Raw genomic sequence first — 20,512 nt, 5'->3', positions numbered from 1 at the left:
GCCCAGCATCTGTTGTTATTAAGAGTATTTTATATTATGTCATTTCAAAAAAATCACCTGTAGCTCAATCACAACTAACTATCGACGTGCTTAAAAACATGCTAAGCATTCGAGCAATCACAATGAACAATAATGAACGTGCTTAAGTTATCGCAGTCATAAGTCAACGCGTGTGTAATCTCTTAGTCAACGCTCGTGTTGGTTTGTTTTTTTGTTTTCCTCGTAAATAAATACAGTTCATTCGTGAAAAATGGGCGTTTACTATAAAAAATAATACAATATATGTATTGCATTTGCAAAATAGTAAGGAGTATCTAACACAAAAAAAAAAGAAAAATAAATAACATTTACTATGGCGACTGCTTTTCTTGACATTTGGCTTGCCAACCGCCGACTGAATGCAATAAATAGCATTATAAATAATAAATAAATAAATAAAAATAGCAGTTTTGGAATATTTTCCATATTTACACCGGTGAAATTCAAACAAGTGATTGCACAGCAGGATTATACGTCGCGAAACGTAAATATTTTACCATTTAATATTAGGTGTTCACGGATGTTCCATTGTGATCGCGAATACGATAAACAACCATGGTGATAAATTGTTATCATGTCACTTATTAGCACGTCGATAGTTATTTGTGATTGAGCTACTGGGAAGTCTTGGTGAGTATTTACAAGGCTTTTAACCAACCTGTCATTGGCTGGTTTCACTGATCACTTAGCACTCTGTGTATTCACCTTGTTATAAATATTTGTAGCTTGTAAATAAAACAATGTTATTTTTGTAAATAAAGAGCTGTTCAAATTATGCTTACTAAAATAAACATTTTTTTGTTCATAAATACAGCGCATTTGTCCATCCAAACTTAATCAAATGTGTGCAAACAAAATAATGGTCCATTTTATGAAACAAAATCTTTCAAATACGTTTTACTGAAATAATATTTCTTGAGCATAAAATTTCATCTCATGGTATGGGTGTTTTTTTTTTTAAGTGGTCACCATACTAATGGATCTTTTTTGTCACGTGTGAACCAAGATTTTAATTATAACGATAATATAATAATTATCTTGTCATCTTCCCTGTATTACCAATACAAAGATTAAACCAGATCTTTAAAAGCGCATAAAACCAATGTAAATAGACAATGCAGGTGAGGAAATTGTTTTTTTGTGTATTTTTTAGAACCTCTATTCATAATATATTTTTTTTAAACATGTGAAACTGATTTAGACTCTATCTTCGATACTAATTTTGTAATAATGTATTTATGAATAAATAAAAACTGTGATGGAAAAATTAAAATATTTTTTATTTTATTTTTAAATATCGCACATTGGATAAAATAGTCTACTCAAAAAAACAGAATTCCCAAAAGTGCCTAAAAACTAAAATAACGCTAACAAAACCATATTTTTTTTCATCAAGTTTTTTTTTTCTTTTTACTCTTCAAAAGCAATGCTGATGTGTCATATTATACAGGATGTTCTTTAAACCCTGTCACATCCAAAACCACGATGATCATTATGGGAAAGAAGACATATTAGCATATTTAAAAAAATATTTAGAACAAAGAAAAATTATTAAAATAAAATATCTAAAAAAACGAATGGTTGCTCACTTCTGCAGGGGAAAAGTAAGGGGAGTGCGGGCGCGCGGTTGTGGGCGCATCAGATTTCCCCTCCCCACTCGTTACTCCCCTGCAGAAGTAAGCAACCATTTGCTTTTTTTGACATTTTATTTTTTTAAATTTTATTTGTTCTAAAAAAATATTTTAATGTGCCAATATTGCCTTCTTCCTCATACTGATCATCGTGGTTTCGGATGTGACAGGGTTTAATAAACATCCTGTATTGTATATTTAGATTTGTCTAAAAAATGCTACCTATGAATTACATTTTCAAAGAAAATATCTTAAATATGACACTCTTTGAGAATAATCGCAATAATATAATCGTGTTAGGTTAGGTTACAAAGTCGAGCATTCAATGTGTCGTAACTGGAATGGCAAAGGAAGAAGGATCTTCACCTTCAACTCAATAACTCATATTTAGAACACCAGGGAAGAAACGACTCAGGCTATTGCCACGATCCATATTAGATGGTTTTGACTACGAGGGAATTAGAAGGTGCATCTATGACTCACTTAGTACATAAGACTTTGCCAACAATCGAAAAAATTATGAAGTTTCAAAGCGAGATATCAACTACGTAAAAAGTTTATCTACATTGGGAAAAATCATATTATGCCATTTGGGTTTTTGCTGAAAAAAGACTGAAACAAATCGCAAGTTGCTTGTTGTAAAAAATTACATCAGACTTAATGCAGTACATACCTAATAAAAGTAGATGAATTTAAGAAACAGGGATGTCCAAATGGGTATTCTAATGAGGCGTACATTCACAGTACACATACAACACAACGTGCCTAGGGTGCTATTCTGAATCACTCTCGTGGCACGAGAAAACAATTTTTTTCGTGTATTTTGTATGTAAATACACGAGATAATACGGCCACGAGAGCATTTAGGATATCAGCCCTGGACTGACAACATCAGCAATAGAACCAAAGTTCCGATCAATAGAGGCAACCGGTTCATCATCATTCACGCGTGTAGTGAAAATGGTTTTGCACCCAACCTACTTCTGACATTTAAAGCAGATCAGAAGACATGGTTTCATGAATTCAATTAATTGTATAAAACGGGTGACGGAGAAGCTAATCTTGATCCAAAATCTGTGCTAGTTATAGACAACACGTCATATCATAACAAGCAATGTGAATCAATTCCAATACCGATTTCACTGAAAGAAGAAATGTTGGGAAAGTAGCTGCTAGAAACGTAAATTTCACGATAGATCTCGTACAAACCTTACCCGTAGAAGAAGTTGATTCTATTGATATGCAGATATTTAAAGATGTATTTAAAAAAGTTGGAACCTAAAATGAATACGTACACCAACTAAATGATAATGGATCTTGGAGAATCAGAGGAAGATACCTTTGACGGATCATTTTCCAATTCATCAATTAGTGAGGATATGAGTGGTATTGATGAAATTGGTCAAGTGAATTTCAATTATCTATTCTGATAATGAAGTATATAATGACATATGACGTGTTACTATATAATGTTACTTTTTATTACATCGTGTTATAAATTTGATTAGATAAACTAATAAATAGGTACACATTAAAATATTATTTTTTAATGAAATAAATAAACAAATTATTTCATAGTGACATTTGTGATATTTTAAAGAAATAAATAAAATCACTCTGTAGTTTTAATTTATTCTAAAATATCCAAAATATGGCATTTGTGGTGTTTATTTAAAATTAAATTAAATTTAGTCAGTGTAGAATTCGTTTTCCACAATCCAATGAAGTACATATTATGTAATTCTGGATAACCTTCTTTCAGCATAATGATTCCAAGGCTACCAAATTACAGAAAGCTCCCTTCGGTCAGCTTTTCTCGTTCGGCAACAAGCAACTCTTTCGGGTATGTGGGCACTGCCAAAGAGACCTCAAATGCGGTATGTAGCAGAAATAATATAGAACAAGTTGTGTAGGGTGTACAAGCTGTATTTTGAAGTAAATTGACTTCTTTTTTAATTATTATTTTTCCAAAATGCCCTCGAAATGTCTTACAATTTATTTTAAAGTAGGTACCTACTTCAATTTATAATATTTTCATTAGGTACTCTTTTACTAGCAACAATTTGGCAACCTAGTAACAGGTAACAGCAGCTGTCAACTGTCATTGTATATAAAAAATATTGGTGTCATAATAACATGTAAATATCAATAACTAAAATAAATGAATAGTACGTAAAAATTACTGGTTTTCTTCTAGGAAAACCAAAAATATGTACTCCGCTAAATTTATGATACGTTACCAAAAATTATGGAAAACTGGTAAAAGGTGAGAATGAATCAATTATCTAATACCATCAACCTATGTAAGCAAATACATTGCTTATTCTGATTTCTGTTTCTTCAGATTTATGTCCAAAAATCATTATGAAATTTTAAAGTTAAATCGAAACTGTACTACTAAAGAGGTAAAAACAGCTTTTATTAACATGTCAAAAGAAGTAAGTAAATTTTATTACCTTATGGATTTGTTTTAGTTTAATGGGTAGTATAATTTCTATCTTGGGTCTAAAAAGGCAAATGTTGGATTGATTATTTTTCTTGCCAAAGTTTTGTAGAGGGTCGATGTTAGTTAAAAATACATAAATTTAATAAAAATATATACACTCGCGTATGTGGTGTATTTTTTTTAATTGAAAATGGTTTCAAACATCACAAACAGTTTATTATAACGTCTCAAAATAACTAAAGAATTACTCTGCCGTAATTTTGTTATTTATGACATTGGCCCTTTTAGACCCAAACTACAGAATTCATTATTTGTGTACATAAATAATATAATATATTTCTTTATTTGAAATTATTCTGACTCAGAAAATTTATGTTGGCCTGGTGCTGAGTTGGAACAAAATTGTTCATTTATATATTTTTTTTTACACCACAATAGGCCAGAATACCTAATTACAGTGATTAATTACAGCACAGAACACCCAGGGTTGAGAAAAATCACGAATATTTTTTTTTCATTCTCACTGGGAATCAAATCCAGAACCTTCTATGGCCCCTAAATATTTGTAACAAGCCCTTGGATATTTGTTATAAGAATGTTTTTAAAAATTAAAAAACTAGCATTCAAAAATTTTATACCGAAGTCCAATCACGGCGACTGGACCGCTGTGCGTGATATCACATTATTGGCCCATTTCACTGCATGGCGAAAATCCACACGGAGTGATAAAATAACTTAGGGTGGATTAATATTTATTGTATTTAATTCCAGGGAACCGGAATAACCCGTACACCATGAAGTGGACTAATTTCCACTCGATTTCCTTTTGTTGGATTTTTACCCTAGAGTTTCCGCTGAATACATTTAAAATAAATAAAATGTCTATCCACCCTAATTTTACCGTGCCGTGTGGATTTGGATGATACATGTGAAATGTGCCATTCTCTGTCAGATGAAGATTCTAATTTATACATTTTTTTATGTTCTGAATTCATGTGGTTTGCGGAGGGGTAGAATCCAGTAGAATTTTACCCAAAACTCTTAGTTTTTCTCAGAAAAAATATTTTTCTGGAAGTAGGATCTTAAATTATCCACATTTTGCACATAATTCCAATCGAAAGTTAGAGTAGTCTATTTCCAATACCCGCTATCTCTCTATAGCGGCCATATTATGGCAGTTTTGGAAATAGACGAGTCATTACCTCGTTAATTACAATGTTTTCTGTATTTTGTTATTAAAATGATTTCATTTTCAGTGCCATCCCGATAAAAATCATCATGTTGATTCCCACACAAATTACATAAAAATAGTAGAAGCCTATAATATCTTGAGTAAACCTCACAGCAGAGCTAATTATGATTTAGGTTTACGTAGAACTTATTCAGAAGTTCACTACTCTCCAAGAACGTATACCGATCCTGCCAAAAAGTGAATATGCTTATGTCAATTTACACTTACTGCAAATATTGTCCGTGCCAAATATCCGCGCGAAATAGAACTAGACTCCTGGCCGAGTAAATGTGTACCTCTCGGGTAAAAATCCTAGGAAAGAAATCTATTAGAGATAAGTTCACCTCGTAGTGTAGTGGTCGGTGCATTCGCCTACCATACTTGAGGTTCCAGGTTTGATTCCTGGCAAGGTCAACATGAAATATTGGTTCAAAAGGTGGTTTTTTACTTTGATATTTCATTGTTCCTGGACTGGCACCTGAAGCGTAAGGCTAATCATCTTTCCTTCATGAAAAAGATTCAAGTTTGTTAGTGAAAACTCTCAGTGGAAGTTAGTTTATTTTAGAAATAAAATATGAATGGTGCTGAAATTCACAAATTTAGTTTTTTCATTGGTTTCATTTCCAAGCTGGATATTCCTAATTTGTGGATTTAAGTATCACTCATCTCTTATTTCTTTAATAAAAAATCTTTAACCCTTCCGGACCTAAGGAGGGCATCAAGGGTCCCCCTGGAAAGATATTTTGTGACAACTTTTTTGATAATCATATTAATATCATTTTTTGCATAATCCTACCCCATAATGTTAAAAAAATATTTAAATATTTTTCTGTCAAATTCTTTCAATAATAATTCCCATTTGTCTTTGATTTTCCCCCGTGAAAACAGCGAACATTACAATTCATCTCTCTGCAGTTTAATATTCTTTGATATTTTGGTTACTTTGCACGTGTGCAAAACCACAAATACCTGTATTTTGTGCTTTACATTTTACATGCATTACCCCTCCCAAATCCCTGCAGTACCTCCACGCTAACGGGTGACGCAACTTTAAATCAGTGCTATTCAACGCATCACGGTGAAAGCATCGCAATTCCATACAGCATTCTCTCACAAGAGTATTTTATGAAAAAATATGTGAATTTCACAGAAATGTTATAAAACAGTTTTGTAATCACTACCATGAAAATCATAATGATTTTAAAAATATTTTTTCGTTTCATTCGCATTTTAGCTGGGATATTGCTCAGGAACTCATGGATTTTTTCACCTTCAGGCTCTGAAAGGTTATAAAGATGTTAAAAAAATGTAGTACATAATGCATTATAATAAACTTACATGTTTTATTTATTTTTTATACCAGTTATTTCTCTATTGTTTATAAACATTTTTTTTGTTTATATGGCTATATTGTATTTGCATTATTTAGCCTTTTCGCTAGAATAGATTATTATTATTATTACCTATTATAGTACAATTATTATTGTTTGGAAAAATCTGATAATGTTTTATCATTTAAGAGAATAAATAATTAATTTTCTTTTATATTAGATTTTCCAGTGACGATGCATTCGCATTCGCATACCTACATCAAAAAGTATTTATACCACTTTTTTATGACAAACCAATTATTGTTTAAATTTGAATATTAAAAAACAATCACTGATTTGAGTCTACTAAAATCAGACAATTAATAATAATAATAATGTTTGGCTGATTTATAAAGCTCCATTTTTATGTTGCGCTTTACAATTTTATATGTAAACTTACATTCTAACTAAGCTTAAGTTATATATTATACTGTCTGATTTAAAATTGAGGGAATGATAAACGATAGAAGTACTTGATACCAAATTTCTAGTGAAGCTCAGATTTTAAGGATAAGTATAATATACGTAAATGTTAAATAGGTACCCATAGTAAATAACACAGTACGGACCATGTTTGTAGGCATCTTTGAGCATTTTTATATTGGTTGCTAGTTTTTTATCTTCACAATGTGTTGATATAATGTGAATTAAAATACATAAGTATTAGGTACTGGTGAATAGCAATGATTTTTTAGTGAGGCTCAGCCTCACTTGCTTCATATGCTTCGTCCCTGGATAGAAGTTTGTTGTTTGTTTCGCCTCGTAAGGTCATTTTAATAAGTAAACTGACAGTTATGTTTCCCCATCGGTGTTTTGTTTTCGAAGCTAATTTTCAAATTTCAAAATCACTCAATTTACTCAACTTATTATTAAAACTCAACTTAATTTTTTTTTTAGTTTATGTAGTTTTATTTATGTTTTCAGCTCATGGAATGATCCATTTTCGAACAGGGACAAATCTGAAGATGCCTTCTATGCATCTAAACCTTACTATGGTATAAGGGGTACCAAAAAAGTGACCAATCCAACCATAGCATTACTATGTGTTTTGTTTACTTTATTCTTTGCAATGACTCAGTTTTTAATTATAAGGTGATACACTCTTTTTATACCTTTATGTAACTATTCACATATATTTATGTTTAAAGCATTTATTCAGTCATCAAATATTAAAAATAATGTTACTAAATATCAGTTTATAACCACTTGCCGACTTCTTAATGTCTACCGGTTTTGAGACGTACCCGTCTCGTTGTCAGGGTTCTCACTGCATTAACATGCAAATACCAAAATTCACCATCACATTCACCATTACCACAGTATGTCAACGGTTGTCATATCTCTTAAATGAGGAAGTTCGGTGGTTTTGTTTGTAAAAAAATAATATTTTATAGACTATGAAACTAGAGCAATAAAATTTTTATTGTATTATCAACTCTATGGTTTTTTAAGTTTTGTAATTTTTTAATTACTCCACGTGTAACGTCACAAGTTCTCTTCGGTGAGTTCTGCTGATTGGTGATTTGGCTTCCCCTAAACTGAAAATCTATCAATAATCATTGGTTGATTCGGAAAAACTAGTGACGTCAGTCAAAGTAGTTTATTTTTCTTATTTTTTTCATACACTAACAAAACTTTGCCCTATAATTTAATGCTGTAATTTTTACAGTGCGTAAGAAAACATTTTTATATCCTATTTCCTATAGCGCTGAACTTTCTCACTGCGCACGTCATAAAATATTTTTTTAAATTCTATGTATACTGTGAAGATAACCAAGGTGACAGTGCATTTTAGTCTCTCTCCAATGGCACTACAGTCCGTATCGAAGGGTGCCCATCTAAGACTCTTTTGGGTACTCGTGATAATGGCATTCTCCGCACATGTCCAGCCCATCTGAGCCTATTTATTCCGATGTGTACAGAGAGCCTAGGAACTTTATGGATGTTGTACAGCTCGTCGTTATATTTAATTGTCCAGGTTTCTCCATCATTCACGGGACCCAAGATTTTACGCCGCACTCTCCTCTCAAAGATGTCCAGCGTCTCAGTAGACTTTGCTGTTAGTGTCCACGCCTCACATCCATATGAAACCATCATTCTGAAGATAGTTTTGTACAGGAAGATTTTTGTCTTTCTATGGACACTACATGAACACTGGTAACAGAGTATTTCCATGGTAAAAAAAGACGGGTTGGTCTCGAAACCGGTAGATGTTATAACATTTTATATACAAACAGAAATATTTAAATTTTATTTCTTATAGTGAACATAATATGATATTTCATACGATTTAGTGTATTTTTCCAGTTTGTTTTGCATCTGGTTATCTCTTTGGGCCCACAAATTATTTGGTCTTCTTCTGGTTGTTATTTGAGGAAGGTCCATGGAGGTCGCCTGGTTCGCAATGTTATGTTATGCAATCTCTATGTCCTTGCAAATCTTATTTCTATCAAAATGAACCCAAAGATCTTTTATATTTCATTTTCCTTGAGTATGCTAATCTGTTTCAAAGAGAACTACATTTTTATTTACTCGGCAGGTCAATAATAAAAGTCAAGATTAATAATGGACCTCAATGTGATCCTTAGCATTGGTAATATTGGAGAATAAAGGCAAATACTTGTATCCATTAATCATTCCTATTTAACACCTTTAAGAACATTTTCAAGGTATCTTGTTATAATATGTCACTATGTGGATAGAGGCAAAACATATTCATCATCTACGAATATAAATAGCAGGCTTTTTTAATCATAAAGGTTACCGAGCTTTTGTTTTAAATCACATCATAAATGTTTATCCTGGTAAACATCGGTTTATGTAATTATTACGCATGTTTTTAATTATTGTATTTATTATTTTAGAATTTCTTATGGCATAAGTGAAATCGAGCTAAATAAGAAATCAAGAGAAAATGGTTCTTTTTTATCTGCTGCCCGATCTCGTGCTGATACTAATGGGAATGATGAACAACTTAGAATTCTGATGAAGAATATCAATGTGAATGAATCGAAAAATAATATTTCAAATATTGATTAAAAGGCCCTTACCAATCAATATTTAATCAGTCTATATCGGCAACACCAAGTTAATTTATGAATCGGTTTTGCTTCTCCAAATTATAATTTGTAGACAACGAAAAACCTATTTTGATGATTTTAGCCATGTACATATACATATTTACCTCAATACTTGTTAATATTTTTATATTGAATTTTTAATACATTGTACTCAAGTCAAAATAAAAACAAAATTATCAAACACATTTTCGTTCTATAAAGTTTATTAATTAAAAATTATTTAATACCTCGCACACCCTCGTTGGCATTTTAGTATGTTTATAGAACCATAGTATTGGTATATATAAATTTCTTATTCTCCTGTTCCTTAGTCATGCGAGAAAAGCGTTAGATATAAAGTTTTTCAAAATAAAGTATCAAATAAATTTTAACTACTCATGAATTTTTAAATGAAAACGCACTAAATATCATTACTTTTATGCAAGTTAATTATATAATAGGTCGATCCTAATTGATTGTATGTGTACGCATATCAAATCGAAAATAATAATTAGTTAATCAACCTACCCCATTTTCTTCAGTACTTGACTATAAAATATCTGGAGGTTTGTGGTTGATTATGTTTAGTAAGTTGGTACCTCTGCATTCGCGGCCTTGATCGAAAAACGCTCGCCTTGTGTGTGGTTATTGGCGCGTCATTTTCACGTTTTTCTAAATTTTTATCCTTATAATCGATGATTTCATAAGTTAATAGTGAATGTGATGTGAAAAACAAATGTTACTTTTGCCGCGTAATGGAGAATTGTCAATCTAACCAATATTACCAAAAAAATGGTTACATATTCGAACACGCTATTTTGACAGCGGTTAGAGCGTGGGACATAGTTTGAAACTTGGGGGATTATTTGGGTTTAATTTGCTTTAGGGGTGATTTAAAGACAGTTTAAATTGAAAAATATATTTTACACAGTGAAAATGTCCTCATCCAGAAGTTTGTTTAGTAAAACAGTGGCAAAGAAAGCTAAAATTGACAATGAAGACAAACAGGAACACACGACATCTCAGAACACGGGACGTAACATTCCGTCAACTAGTGTCAGAAAACCCGCGTTTAATCCGGCATTATTGTCCTCGGCGTTCTACACGGGGCCGACAATGTACGGCGGGGCAGGAGCCTGCAGCAGCTCGTCTCCAGTCAACCAATATGCCAAGTCTAAGTTTTACGACCGAAAGAAAACGGACATCAAGGTAACCCCTAGCACTCCAGAATCATCCATGAGCCAGACGTCCAGGCGCATATTGGACCTCCTGGAGCAGTACTCGTCTCCTATATCCGACGCTAAGCGAGTTCCTATCAACAACAGGCCGACCTTTAGTGCCCAGAAGAAAACATTGAACAATTCATCCATATTTGACATTTCTAGAAAATCCCTTTACGATGAATCTGTAACGCCAAATACGAGCCAATCTCATCGATTCCGTGAACTACAGATACCAAGTATGGCCACATTAATGAAAATAAAGAAAAACAATCTCTCCAGCGGAAATGCGCAAGCTGCCATAATGGCTTCTATGAGCAGTTCTCTTCCGTACAAACCCGAGTCGTATTCTCTGAGGTCAAGCGCCGATAACAAAACATACAAAAACAAAATCAAGACAAGGATTAGCAGTCGGACCAACAAAGTAGATGAAGACGAGATGGCTCTGCCTGTTAATTTGCCCAACATATCTCTCAACATGACCGGACTACCCACTTTCTTCATGGAGCCCTTTAAAGCGCAAACCAGCAGCTGCAAACCATTTGTTCCCGATAAACAAGCTCTGGAGAAGTTCAACAGTGGTAGTGTAACATCCAACTTCAAGTTTACTTCTCCTGTATCCATCTCTAAAGCGGATGGTTTGCAAGCCACTAGAAAGTTCCAGTTTAGCGAGCCTCTGGACATCTTCAGTCCCGATTATGTGCCGCTAGATGAAGCCAATACATCTGGTTCTTTTGAGAAAAATTCACCCGTCAAAAGTGCCGATACTAGTTATAATAATTACTCAGATAGTCTTTCAACGAGGAAGTCAAATAAATCAGAAAATGCACCCATCGTCAACTTCAAAAGTGGTGACATAGAACAGAGTTCAAAGACCTCTACGAAACGTCCCGCAGAACAGTGGAATGGCAACGATAGTTGGAAAACAAAAGACACCGAAAAGAGTCCTTTAGTTAATGGTGATTTGAAATCATCTAACATATTCGGAAAACAGTCACTGAACAAAAATGATTCCCTGAAAATGAAAGATTCTAGTTACGACGAGATTCTAAATCCTAATATTAAAAAAATCAAATCAGACTCACCATTACCCCCGAGTCCAATATCAGGTCTGGAGAGCTTTATTAAAAAACAACAAGAACAGTGGGAGTGCTCGAGCTGCATGACGCGGAATGACCAAAATAAAGACAAATGTATCTGCTGCGAAGCCCCTAAACCGGGTGCTACTCCCGCTCCTAAAGCCATTAGCACTCCCCCTTACGCTGGAATGTCAAGCTTTATCAAGAAACAACAAGAGCAGTGGGAATGCTCTTGCTGCATGACCAGAAATGACCAAAACAGAAATAAGTGTGTATGTTGCGAAGCTTCCAAACCAGGGTGTGAACCCACATCTGTAGCTGGAATCAATTTTAACTTTGGAAGTACTCAGAATACCTTTAAATTTGGAATCGATAAAGCCAATGAACCGATTAAACCAACTTCTCCAAGTAAGACGAGTTCGGATGAGTTAAAAAAGACAGAAGCTGCGGCGACTATTGGCACATTCATATTTGGAAACACTCAAGCTGTTGCTGACACTAAGACCGACACGGTTCCTGCGGGAGGTTTTAAGTTCGGTATACCCAGCAGTAGCTCTTCTATTCCCAAAACAGAAAGTTCTTCTGCTACCACCATCCTTCCCACTGTCACCTTTGGAAGTAAACAAGGAGAGAGTACTCCGAGTGCACCAGTCGGAGGATTCACATTTGGTATGAAAAAGTCAGAAGAAAATAAAATTGCATCTCCCCATTCAGCTCCAACACAGACTGCACCACCTGCACAAACAGTAGAGAAACAAACTAATCTCTTCTCATTTTCGTCTCCTAAATCGGCAAGTGACACAACGACTCAAGTAGAAAAGCCGACCAATACATTTGGTACACTGCAAAATGATGTGAAAACATCGCCTATCCAAACACTTAAACCTCAGGAAACACCAGTCTCTACTCAAGCTGCTACTTCAGTCGCCAAGACTGCACCTGCATTTACCTTCGGAGCATCACAATCATCGAACAATAAACCGGTGTTTGGCAACACTGCATTCCAGTTCGGCGCTCCTGCGTCATCTACCACTTCTCCACCCTCTACAGATAGTAATGTCAAACCTCCTTCTCTATTTACTTTTGGGGCTAAAACAGCTACGGAGGAATCCAAACCCTCTGTTGAAGTTTCAAAACCCACTTTTTCATTACCGGCACCTTCAGGCTCTATGTTTTCGTCTGTAACCGCTCAAGTAGCCAATAATAATAAAACATCCCTTCCAACTATTGGAACTGGGCTCCAGTTTAACGCTGTCTCTTCTGTGGACAAACCAAAAGAACAACCAGCTGCCCCATTCTTCAATTTCACATCGCCCTCATCTAATACACCTTTAGTCAACAATACCTTTAAGAGCCCTTCTACTAGTGTTCCAGCATTTTCCTTTGGATCTACTTCAGCTCCTAAAGCCGAAACATCCGTTCCTTTATTTAATGCCCCTGCAGCGTCTAATCCTTCAGCTGGAATTTTTGGTTCGAAACCTTCGGAGTCTAATCTTATTTCATCTTCTAATACTCTATTCAAGTCGTCTCCGTCGACTGTAGCGTCGCCATTCCCCACACCATCTTCCGGTATTTTTGGATCTGCACCAAGTGTGAATTCTCAACTTACACCTTCAACTATGTTTGGATCGAGTGCTTCGAATCCCATTGCTAGTAAGCCCTCTGCGCCGGTATTTGGATCTTCTACCCCAGCTGTGGATCCTTCTCAGCCTCAGAGAACTAGCTCGCTGTTCTCAAACCCCGCAGCTCCTTCATCCACCTTCAATGCGGGTAACATATTCGGTAATAACGCTTCGACTGGCAGTGCCCAGCCTCAGCCTGGAAACCTGTTTGGAAATACGGCGAACAAGGCTTCAACAGAAGGCGGTGTGGGGATGTTCGGTAGTAATCCGCAGCCGGTTGTGGGACCCGGTAATGTGTTAGGAGCTCCGGCTCCCGGTCAGATGTTCGGGTCGAGCCCGTCGGTGCCCACGCCGGTATTCGGAGCATCTATCCCCTTCGGTAGTGCCTCCCAGGGCCCGGCCCCGCAGAACGTGTCCTTCCGGTTCGGGGCCCCCAGTTCCGCAGCCCCCGGCGCAGGTTTCGGCGCCGCCCCCTCGGCCGGGGAGGGCGCCGTGTTCTGCTTCGGCTCGGGGGTCCCTGCCCCCGCTGCCCCCAACTCCCAGTTTAACTTCAGCATGGGAGCCCCCTCCTCGGCCTTCCCCTCCACCCCCGGTGGACCCCTCGCAGCCCCCGCCCCGCGACGTATAAAGAAAGCGGTGAGACGGAACGTCCACCGGTGAAACCGAGAACGTAATACTTAAAACAATAGACTTAACTTGCAAAATAATTAAACAAAATCAGAATTCAATTTATAAATTTTAATGGAATTTTTGTGTCAACTGATCTTGTTATTTTATTTATAATTTTATTGCCCAACCGAGAGCTGAGCTCAACGCTATGATCCTGTTGTATATATTTTCTTAATCCGCATTGCGCTTGGTATTCTGACTTGTAAAATTTGTATCCACCTTGTTTATTTTATTTGTTAAAATAATTTTTCAAAATACTAAACATTTTTGTTTCATTTTGATTGTTTTATTTCGTATTTCCCTATTTGAGTTTATTATTAGTGCGCTTAGTCCTATTAGGGTAGAATTTAGTTTTTTACGTATACGAAGGTTGTCTCTCTTATAAGTAAACCTGCGGGAAGTCTGTGATTCTTTATAAATTCTTCGATTATTAATCTTGTGATGTTTACAGCTCTTCCCGTGCCCGCGATGTATTTATAAAGCTTTTATTGAACCGCCAAGCGAGAATAAGGAATTTTGATATGTATAGTGAATGCTAATGAAATGTTATATTTATTATATTTTTAATATGGACCAGGTCGCTTCTAGGAAAGACATCCTGCGCTTTAATGTATAAGTTATGATAGACTATGAATTATTAACAGTTTTAAGTTATTGTAAATTAAATTTTCTAACTATCAGGAGTATTGTAAATTTTTATACCCTTTTAAGAAATGTTAAATATTCCCGATAATGAATCATGCTTGAATTTTATGAATAAAATGCGTACATAACTGAAAACTATTTAGTTTTTCTTTGCACTCACATTTTTTGTTCATTCCAAAAAGCGATAATATTTTTTAATTTTGGTATCACACCCTCAATTAAATTATCTCCATTCTGATATTATGATTTTATCAAAGGTGTGTACAAAATATTCAGTAAATCCACTTCAACTGGCTAGTTGACGTTATTTCGCTCATTCCTCGAAATTTATCTGTTCTGATAAAATAACATTCTCAAACATATTTTCAGATGGTAACCTTAATATTTACTTTTAAGAAATGGAATACCATAGTCACGGGTTACCTTTGCGCTTAACAACTAAGAAATTTGTGACTTGTTACAGGAATTTATTATTTATTTAAAATTCAATAAATCTCACTGTTATTATTAAGACCCGGACACACTTGGCGTGGTGTGGTGTTACTCAGTAAAATATGATAAGTATTATTTAATTTGAATTAACTAACCGTATCTTTACACATTTTGATTAACTTGTTAATTTGATTGAGCACAAAAAATCACATAGTATTGTTTCAGATTTTGAAAGGTTTATCAAATTGTTTTTGAAAAATACCAGTAATTCTCACTTAAAAGTAAATAATTGTCTAATGTGAGAGCCAAATAACTTCTGAAAACTTTAATTTAAATCCAGTATTTGAGATTTCCTTTTGATATTCTTAAAATGCTCGAACACAATTCTTCCATCAAATATAAGTTGTAGTTAATTTTGGATCCACTCGTTTACCCGGCTTGGCACAAAAAAATATTGAGCCAAGTAATCAAATGCACTAAAAGCCTCAACTCAAAATCTTATTTCATTTCACTTTTACAAAAATAGTAAGAAAAGGAATGAAAAATAATGATGTAATACGAGCTCGTAGCTTACCTGTTTAAAATATTTTGTACGCTTTAATTTTTTTACTCCACCAATTAGCGTTTTCACCCTCTAATGGGCATCTTCAGACTGGTCTGAAGTCTTGACCAATCTGAAGATGTCCATTAAAGGGTGAAAGCACTAATTGGTTGAATAAATAAGTGGAAGTGTACCAAGTATTTTTAATTAAGGAAATATAAGTTATTACATCATTGCAATGGAATTCCATCAAGAATTGTCAATAAATAACTTAAATCAAGTCTAATGAAATATAGTTAATTTAACCAAATAATATTAAAAAGGGGTTTTATGGATACATTTCACCGAGCATACAAATTATTTTAAATTATAAAATATTTTTTGAATTCCATTCAAATATAACCCGCATAATTAACCCTGGTAATTTACACATAAAAGTGAATTCTAAGAAAAAGTTTTTATTAAATAAATCTTTCCTGTCATCGAAATAAGTTGCAGATCATTATAGTTGCAATTAGTAATTATTTTATGAGCACCGCAGATTTATGAAAAAGAGGCATATGTAATTATACATTTGTAATATATTTACCACGACGCGGCACTGAAAAAAAAAGCATTGCTACAAACAATTAGGGCCATGGTTATTACAAAATTATCATTATGTCTCATAATCAACTTCAATAAATAATTGTCTATTGTCAAACTGCCCTTAATAGCAGAGGTAATTTTACAGAAGGGCAATTTATTATAAGTGTTAGAGGAGTTGCCAGAAAGTCTCAGGGAGCCTAAAAAATTTAGAAAAGAATGCGTACTTTGATTGAAAAATAAATAAGAATATTTATGGGACAATTTAATAATTCAATATGTGTAATACTAGTTTGTATGATTACAACAATATAATATTTTTTTTAGTTTTAACTTGTGTATCAAACAAAATGTGAATTCAGCGCCAGTCTAGGAACAATAAAGTATTATCGTGTAGAACCACCTTCAAAACCAATATTTCGCGTTCACCCTGCCAGGAATCGAACCTAGGACCTCAAAATTAGAATGTCTATTTTCGGTAACCATTGTATCAAAAGCTATTTCACCACACACCGAACTGTATTTCATTGTTCCTGGACTGGCACCTGAAGCGTAAGCCTGATTACCTTACTTTACATGTAATAAAAAAATTCCAGACATGCTGCAATGAGGATGTTTAGTGCTATGGGAATTAGGATTTTTTTTCCCTACACCCTGTAAAAGTTAGAGCATTTAATTGAATGCAAAGTTTCTTAAAAATTAATCAAAATACATTTCGATAAAAAGGAACTACTTTAAAACGTCACAGGTTCTGGTCAACAGCTGTTTAGAATAGCCAATCAATCATGTTTTGTGATAGTTTTCCGGGAAGCCATGGTTAGCGTGTTTTCTTTAGGAGTTCTCTTTTTAAATCTCAGCTCAACTCATCGACTACAACTCGTGACATCACGGGTGGTTTAGTTACAAAACTTCAAAAAATCATAGCGATAATAATATGACACATCAAATATAAAAAAAAACAGTTTATTGGCTTAGTTTAATAGTCTATTAACAAATTTTTAATAAACCACTGAACTTCCTGATTGGAGTACCATACCCTATGCACCACTGGGTGCTAATAATGATATGTAAATAATCTTGTATTGCAACTGAATACAACATTACTGAAAACAATGTGTAACAGTTTCACAATAGATGACTTATCTGGGAATGGCTTTTTTAATATGTGGACATAGAACATCAAAATCTCAACTGAAAATACAAATTATACACAGCCTTAATGTTTCTACTTACATATACATACCCCTCCTACTTAAGCTCTTGTAACCCCCACAAAATGTGATTTTGTGAAAAAAATCCTAAATATAGGGTTTATTATAAGAATTATAGTCAATTCATGCACTCATTGCGGTGATATAGTGTACTAAGCTCATACAATTTTATAGTTACGATAGTTTATGTAGAAGGGTCTATACAATTAAAATTTAAAATAGAAAATATTTTCAATACATAATGTAATTTAATTCTGCATTGTATTCATTGCCTGGACCTCGATTACAGTGGTTTGTCAGTTGTCTATAAAGTAAAATCAAATTTTATACAAAAATGTGTATATTTGTGTAAAAATTTAAAGAAGCTTCATCTGTTATGTGTAATTGTACATGTTTACATTATAAAAATATTAAATTTTTCGTATGGAACATTTGATTTTACTTTGCAGACAATTGAAGATAACTTTACTTACTTCCCATTGTAATACTGGCCCTGTATCTTTAATGGTATTAATAAATACGGAATGACATTTGCGAGTATTACTGCGTTTATTTATTTTAATTACATTTGTATTTTCCTTTTTCACCCTGATTTTATATTTTACTAAATAACAAAAATATTGACTGGAAAAGGTTTTGCGTTATTATCAACTGATTTACATTTGACTTAAATCCCCTAATGATATTTTAAAAAAACTTATTCGATTCGTGTTGTTTATTGTTATTTGATTTATTTAGTTCTATTATAATAATCCATAGAATTAAGAATAGTCCAGAAACCGCGCAAAACACGCACATCAAACAGAAGGCGACTAAACTACTCTTAAAAGTAGTTTTACGTTTTTACCCATTAGTTTCTTTGTGGACGTCACTCAGTATGCAACTCCCGATTTGAATTCAACTATGATCTTTAAGAAACAGGATGGGATCACATTTCATGTGTAATTAGCAAATGCAGTGTAAGTAGCAAATGCATTTCCTAAAAATTGAATTATTTTTCCATCTGTCAGATTTTGAAAGAAAACAAAATGGGCATTTGGTTAGTGTTGCCAGGGTAGTAAATTTTTTTACCCTACTTTGCTCATCTAATGAGAGAACTAAGAAAAATTGGATCTCGGATAAAACAACGCCGTGGTGGACATTTGACCGACATTATCTTTAAAACATTAAATATTATTTAACATGATATAAAAATATCCGTTTTATGTAAAATAAAATTTGTTTTATATTTTGAGTTCTAAGTTTATTAATTCAATTACTCTTTTTAAATGACCCTTTACTTATCTACTCTGTTGTGTCAATCAATGTTTCAGCGTGCACAATAAAATTTAGAGAAATTAACAGATTACTTTTTTTTACCATATATTTGTGTTATGATTAGGTATACTTTTTCCCAACATTACGCGGCGACTTCGAGAATGCGCGCGGTGAAAGTGGGGCATAGTGGGGGGATTTTTGGACACAGTTCCATGTATTCAAATATGATTCTACGCTCCTTCTGGACTATTCTTAATTCTATGTAATAATCATTGTCTAATATAGTATTTAGGTACAGCACAATATTTACATTCATACCTACTCTAATACTAATTTATCCACAGCGTAATAATACGCCACCCACTTACATATTTTTTCATAGCGTTAAACATGTCAAATTTCATGCCAAAAAAAATGTTTGCCGGGAATTATACTGAATTACTTTTTAATTAATTAAATCTGAAGCTGAAGCACGTACAATTCTTGTGCAGACTTATGCGATGATGCTGTTGGAAACAATATGCAGAAATTGGTTTCAACCAATAATTTTTACAATAATTATAGAGATTTTGTTAACGACAACAGTGGTATGAAGAAATCAGCCCATATTAGGAAGAACAATGATTTATCTAATAAATTTAGTTGCATTTTATGTTTTGCCAAATATGGTCTAATAAATAATGTTTCTTCTTCTGCTTTTCCAAATCCGATCCTAATTGGAGCATGTGGATATCACCAGTTGCCTCCAGGAGACCTTATCGCCAGCCAGCACTCTCGCCTTCTCCCCCGTCAATCCAGCGCCCCTTAGTTCCACCAAATAGAGTCGAAAGATCATCATCGACGGCCTTCCAGGAAGGCGTGAGCCCGCAGGTTTGAAAAACAGGCAGCTTGGGTTTAGGTTCTCCTAAGGCATGCGTAGCATGTGTTCAAGCCAGGTCCACTGCCGCATCCTTAAGACGCTCGTTATAGGAGGCTGTTGCGTCCATTCTCGGACTTCAATGTTGGTTATGAAATCGAACCACTTTATGTCTAATATTCTCCTCAAGCACTTTCTTTAAAAATTCAGAAGTTTGGTATTCTGAGCTTTGGTAAGGTACCAAGATTCGCGCCCATATAGGAGTACTGGCATTATACAAGAGTTGAATAATCGGCATTTCGTTTTGACCGTGTATAGACTAGAGTTCCAGACAACACGCATCATGTTAAAAGATGCTCCCGCAATTCCTAGGTGGGTTGCGAGCTCTTTATGCATGCTTCCATCCTCAGTTTTGTGAACTCCCAAGTATTGAAAGCTGTCAACTTTCTCAATCCTCTGTCCATTATTATAGAGTGGCTGATCACGGTCAGGACAGGATTTGTTACACAAATAATGTTTAAGGTGAGGACTTTTTTTATCTAGGAATTATTCAGATGCCTTTAAAATTTGGCAAATGTCTCCGTTTTCCTGTAGTCAAAAATTACTTAATGATTTCAAG

At 34.2% G+C, this 20,512-nt stretch overlaps 2 protein-coding genes across 10 annotated transcripts; both read left to right on the top strand.

The window, feature by feature from the left end:
• The first annotated feature begins 3,733 nt into the window (after nucleotides 1–3,733).
• On the top strand, nucleotides 3,734–9,982 carry DnaJ-60 (DnaJ-like-60). 9 transcript variants are annotated; one of them, XR_015824481.1, is made up of 6 exons: nucleotides 3,750–3,936; nucleotides 4,015–4,108; nucleotides 5,373–5,545; nucleotides 7,642–7,809; nucleotides 9,257–9,476; nucleotides 9,582–9,982. XR_015824481.1 is itself a non-coding variant. In XM_088238224.1 (5 exons), exons 1-5 carry the CDS (start codon nucleotides 3,881–3,883, stop codon nucleotides 9,754–9,756), a joined length of 633 nt encoding a protein of 210 aa, XP_088094350.1. In that variant the 5' UTR covers nucleotides 3,750–3,880; the 3' UTR covers nucleotides 9,757–9,982. The 9 variants fall into 9 exon arrangements, 1 of the variants encoding a protein (XP_088094350.1); XR_015824480.1 differs by lacking the exon at nucleotides 9,257–9,476 and having other exon boundaries at nucleotides 3,734–3,936; XR_015824489.1 differs by lacking the exon at nucleotides 4,015–4,108.
• Nucleotides 9,983–10,366: 384 nt separating this feature from the next.
• Nucleotides 10,367–15,146, top strand: LOC148284578 (uncharacterized). The gene has a single exon (XM_088238215.1). It carries the CDS (start codon nucleotides 10,713–10,715, stop codon nucleotides 14,355–14,357), a length of 3,645 nt encoding a protein of 1,214 aa, XP_088094341.1. The 5' UTR covers nucleotides 10,367–10,712; the 3' UTR covers nucleotides 14,358–15,146.
• Nucleotides 15,147–20,512: the final 5,366 nt, after the last annotated feature.

Source organism: Micrasema longulum, unplaced genomic scaffold (genome assembly GCF_059751315.1).
Source record: "Micrasema longulum isolate JH-2025_06_02 unplaced genomic scaffold, ASM5975131v1 h1tg000109l, whole genome shotgun sequence".
In the NCBI taxonomy this organism is placed as follows: Eukaryota; Metazoa; Arthropoda; class Insecta; order Trichoptera; family Brachycentridae; genus Micrasema; species Micrasema longulum.
This window is presented reverse-complemented; position numbering and strand designations above follow the sequence as displayed.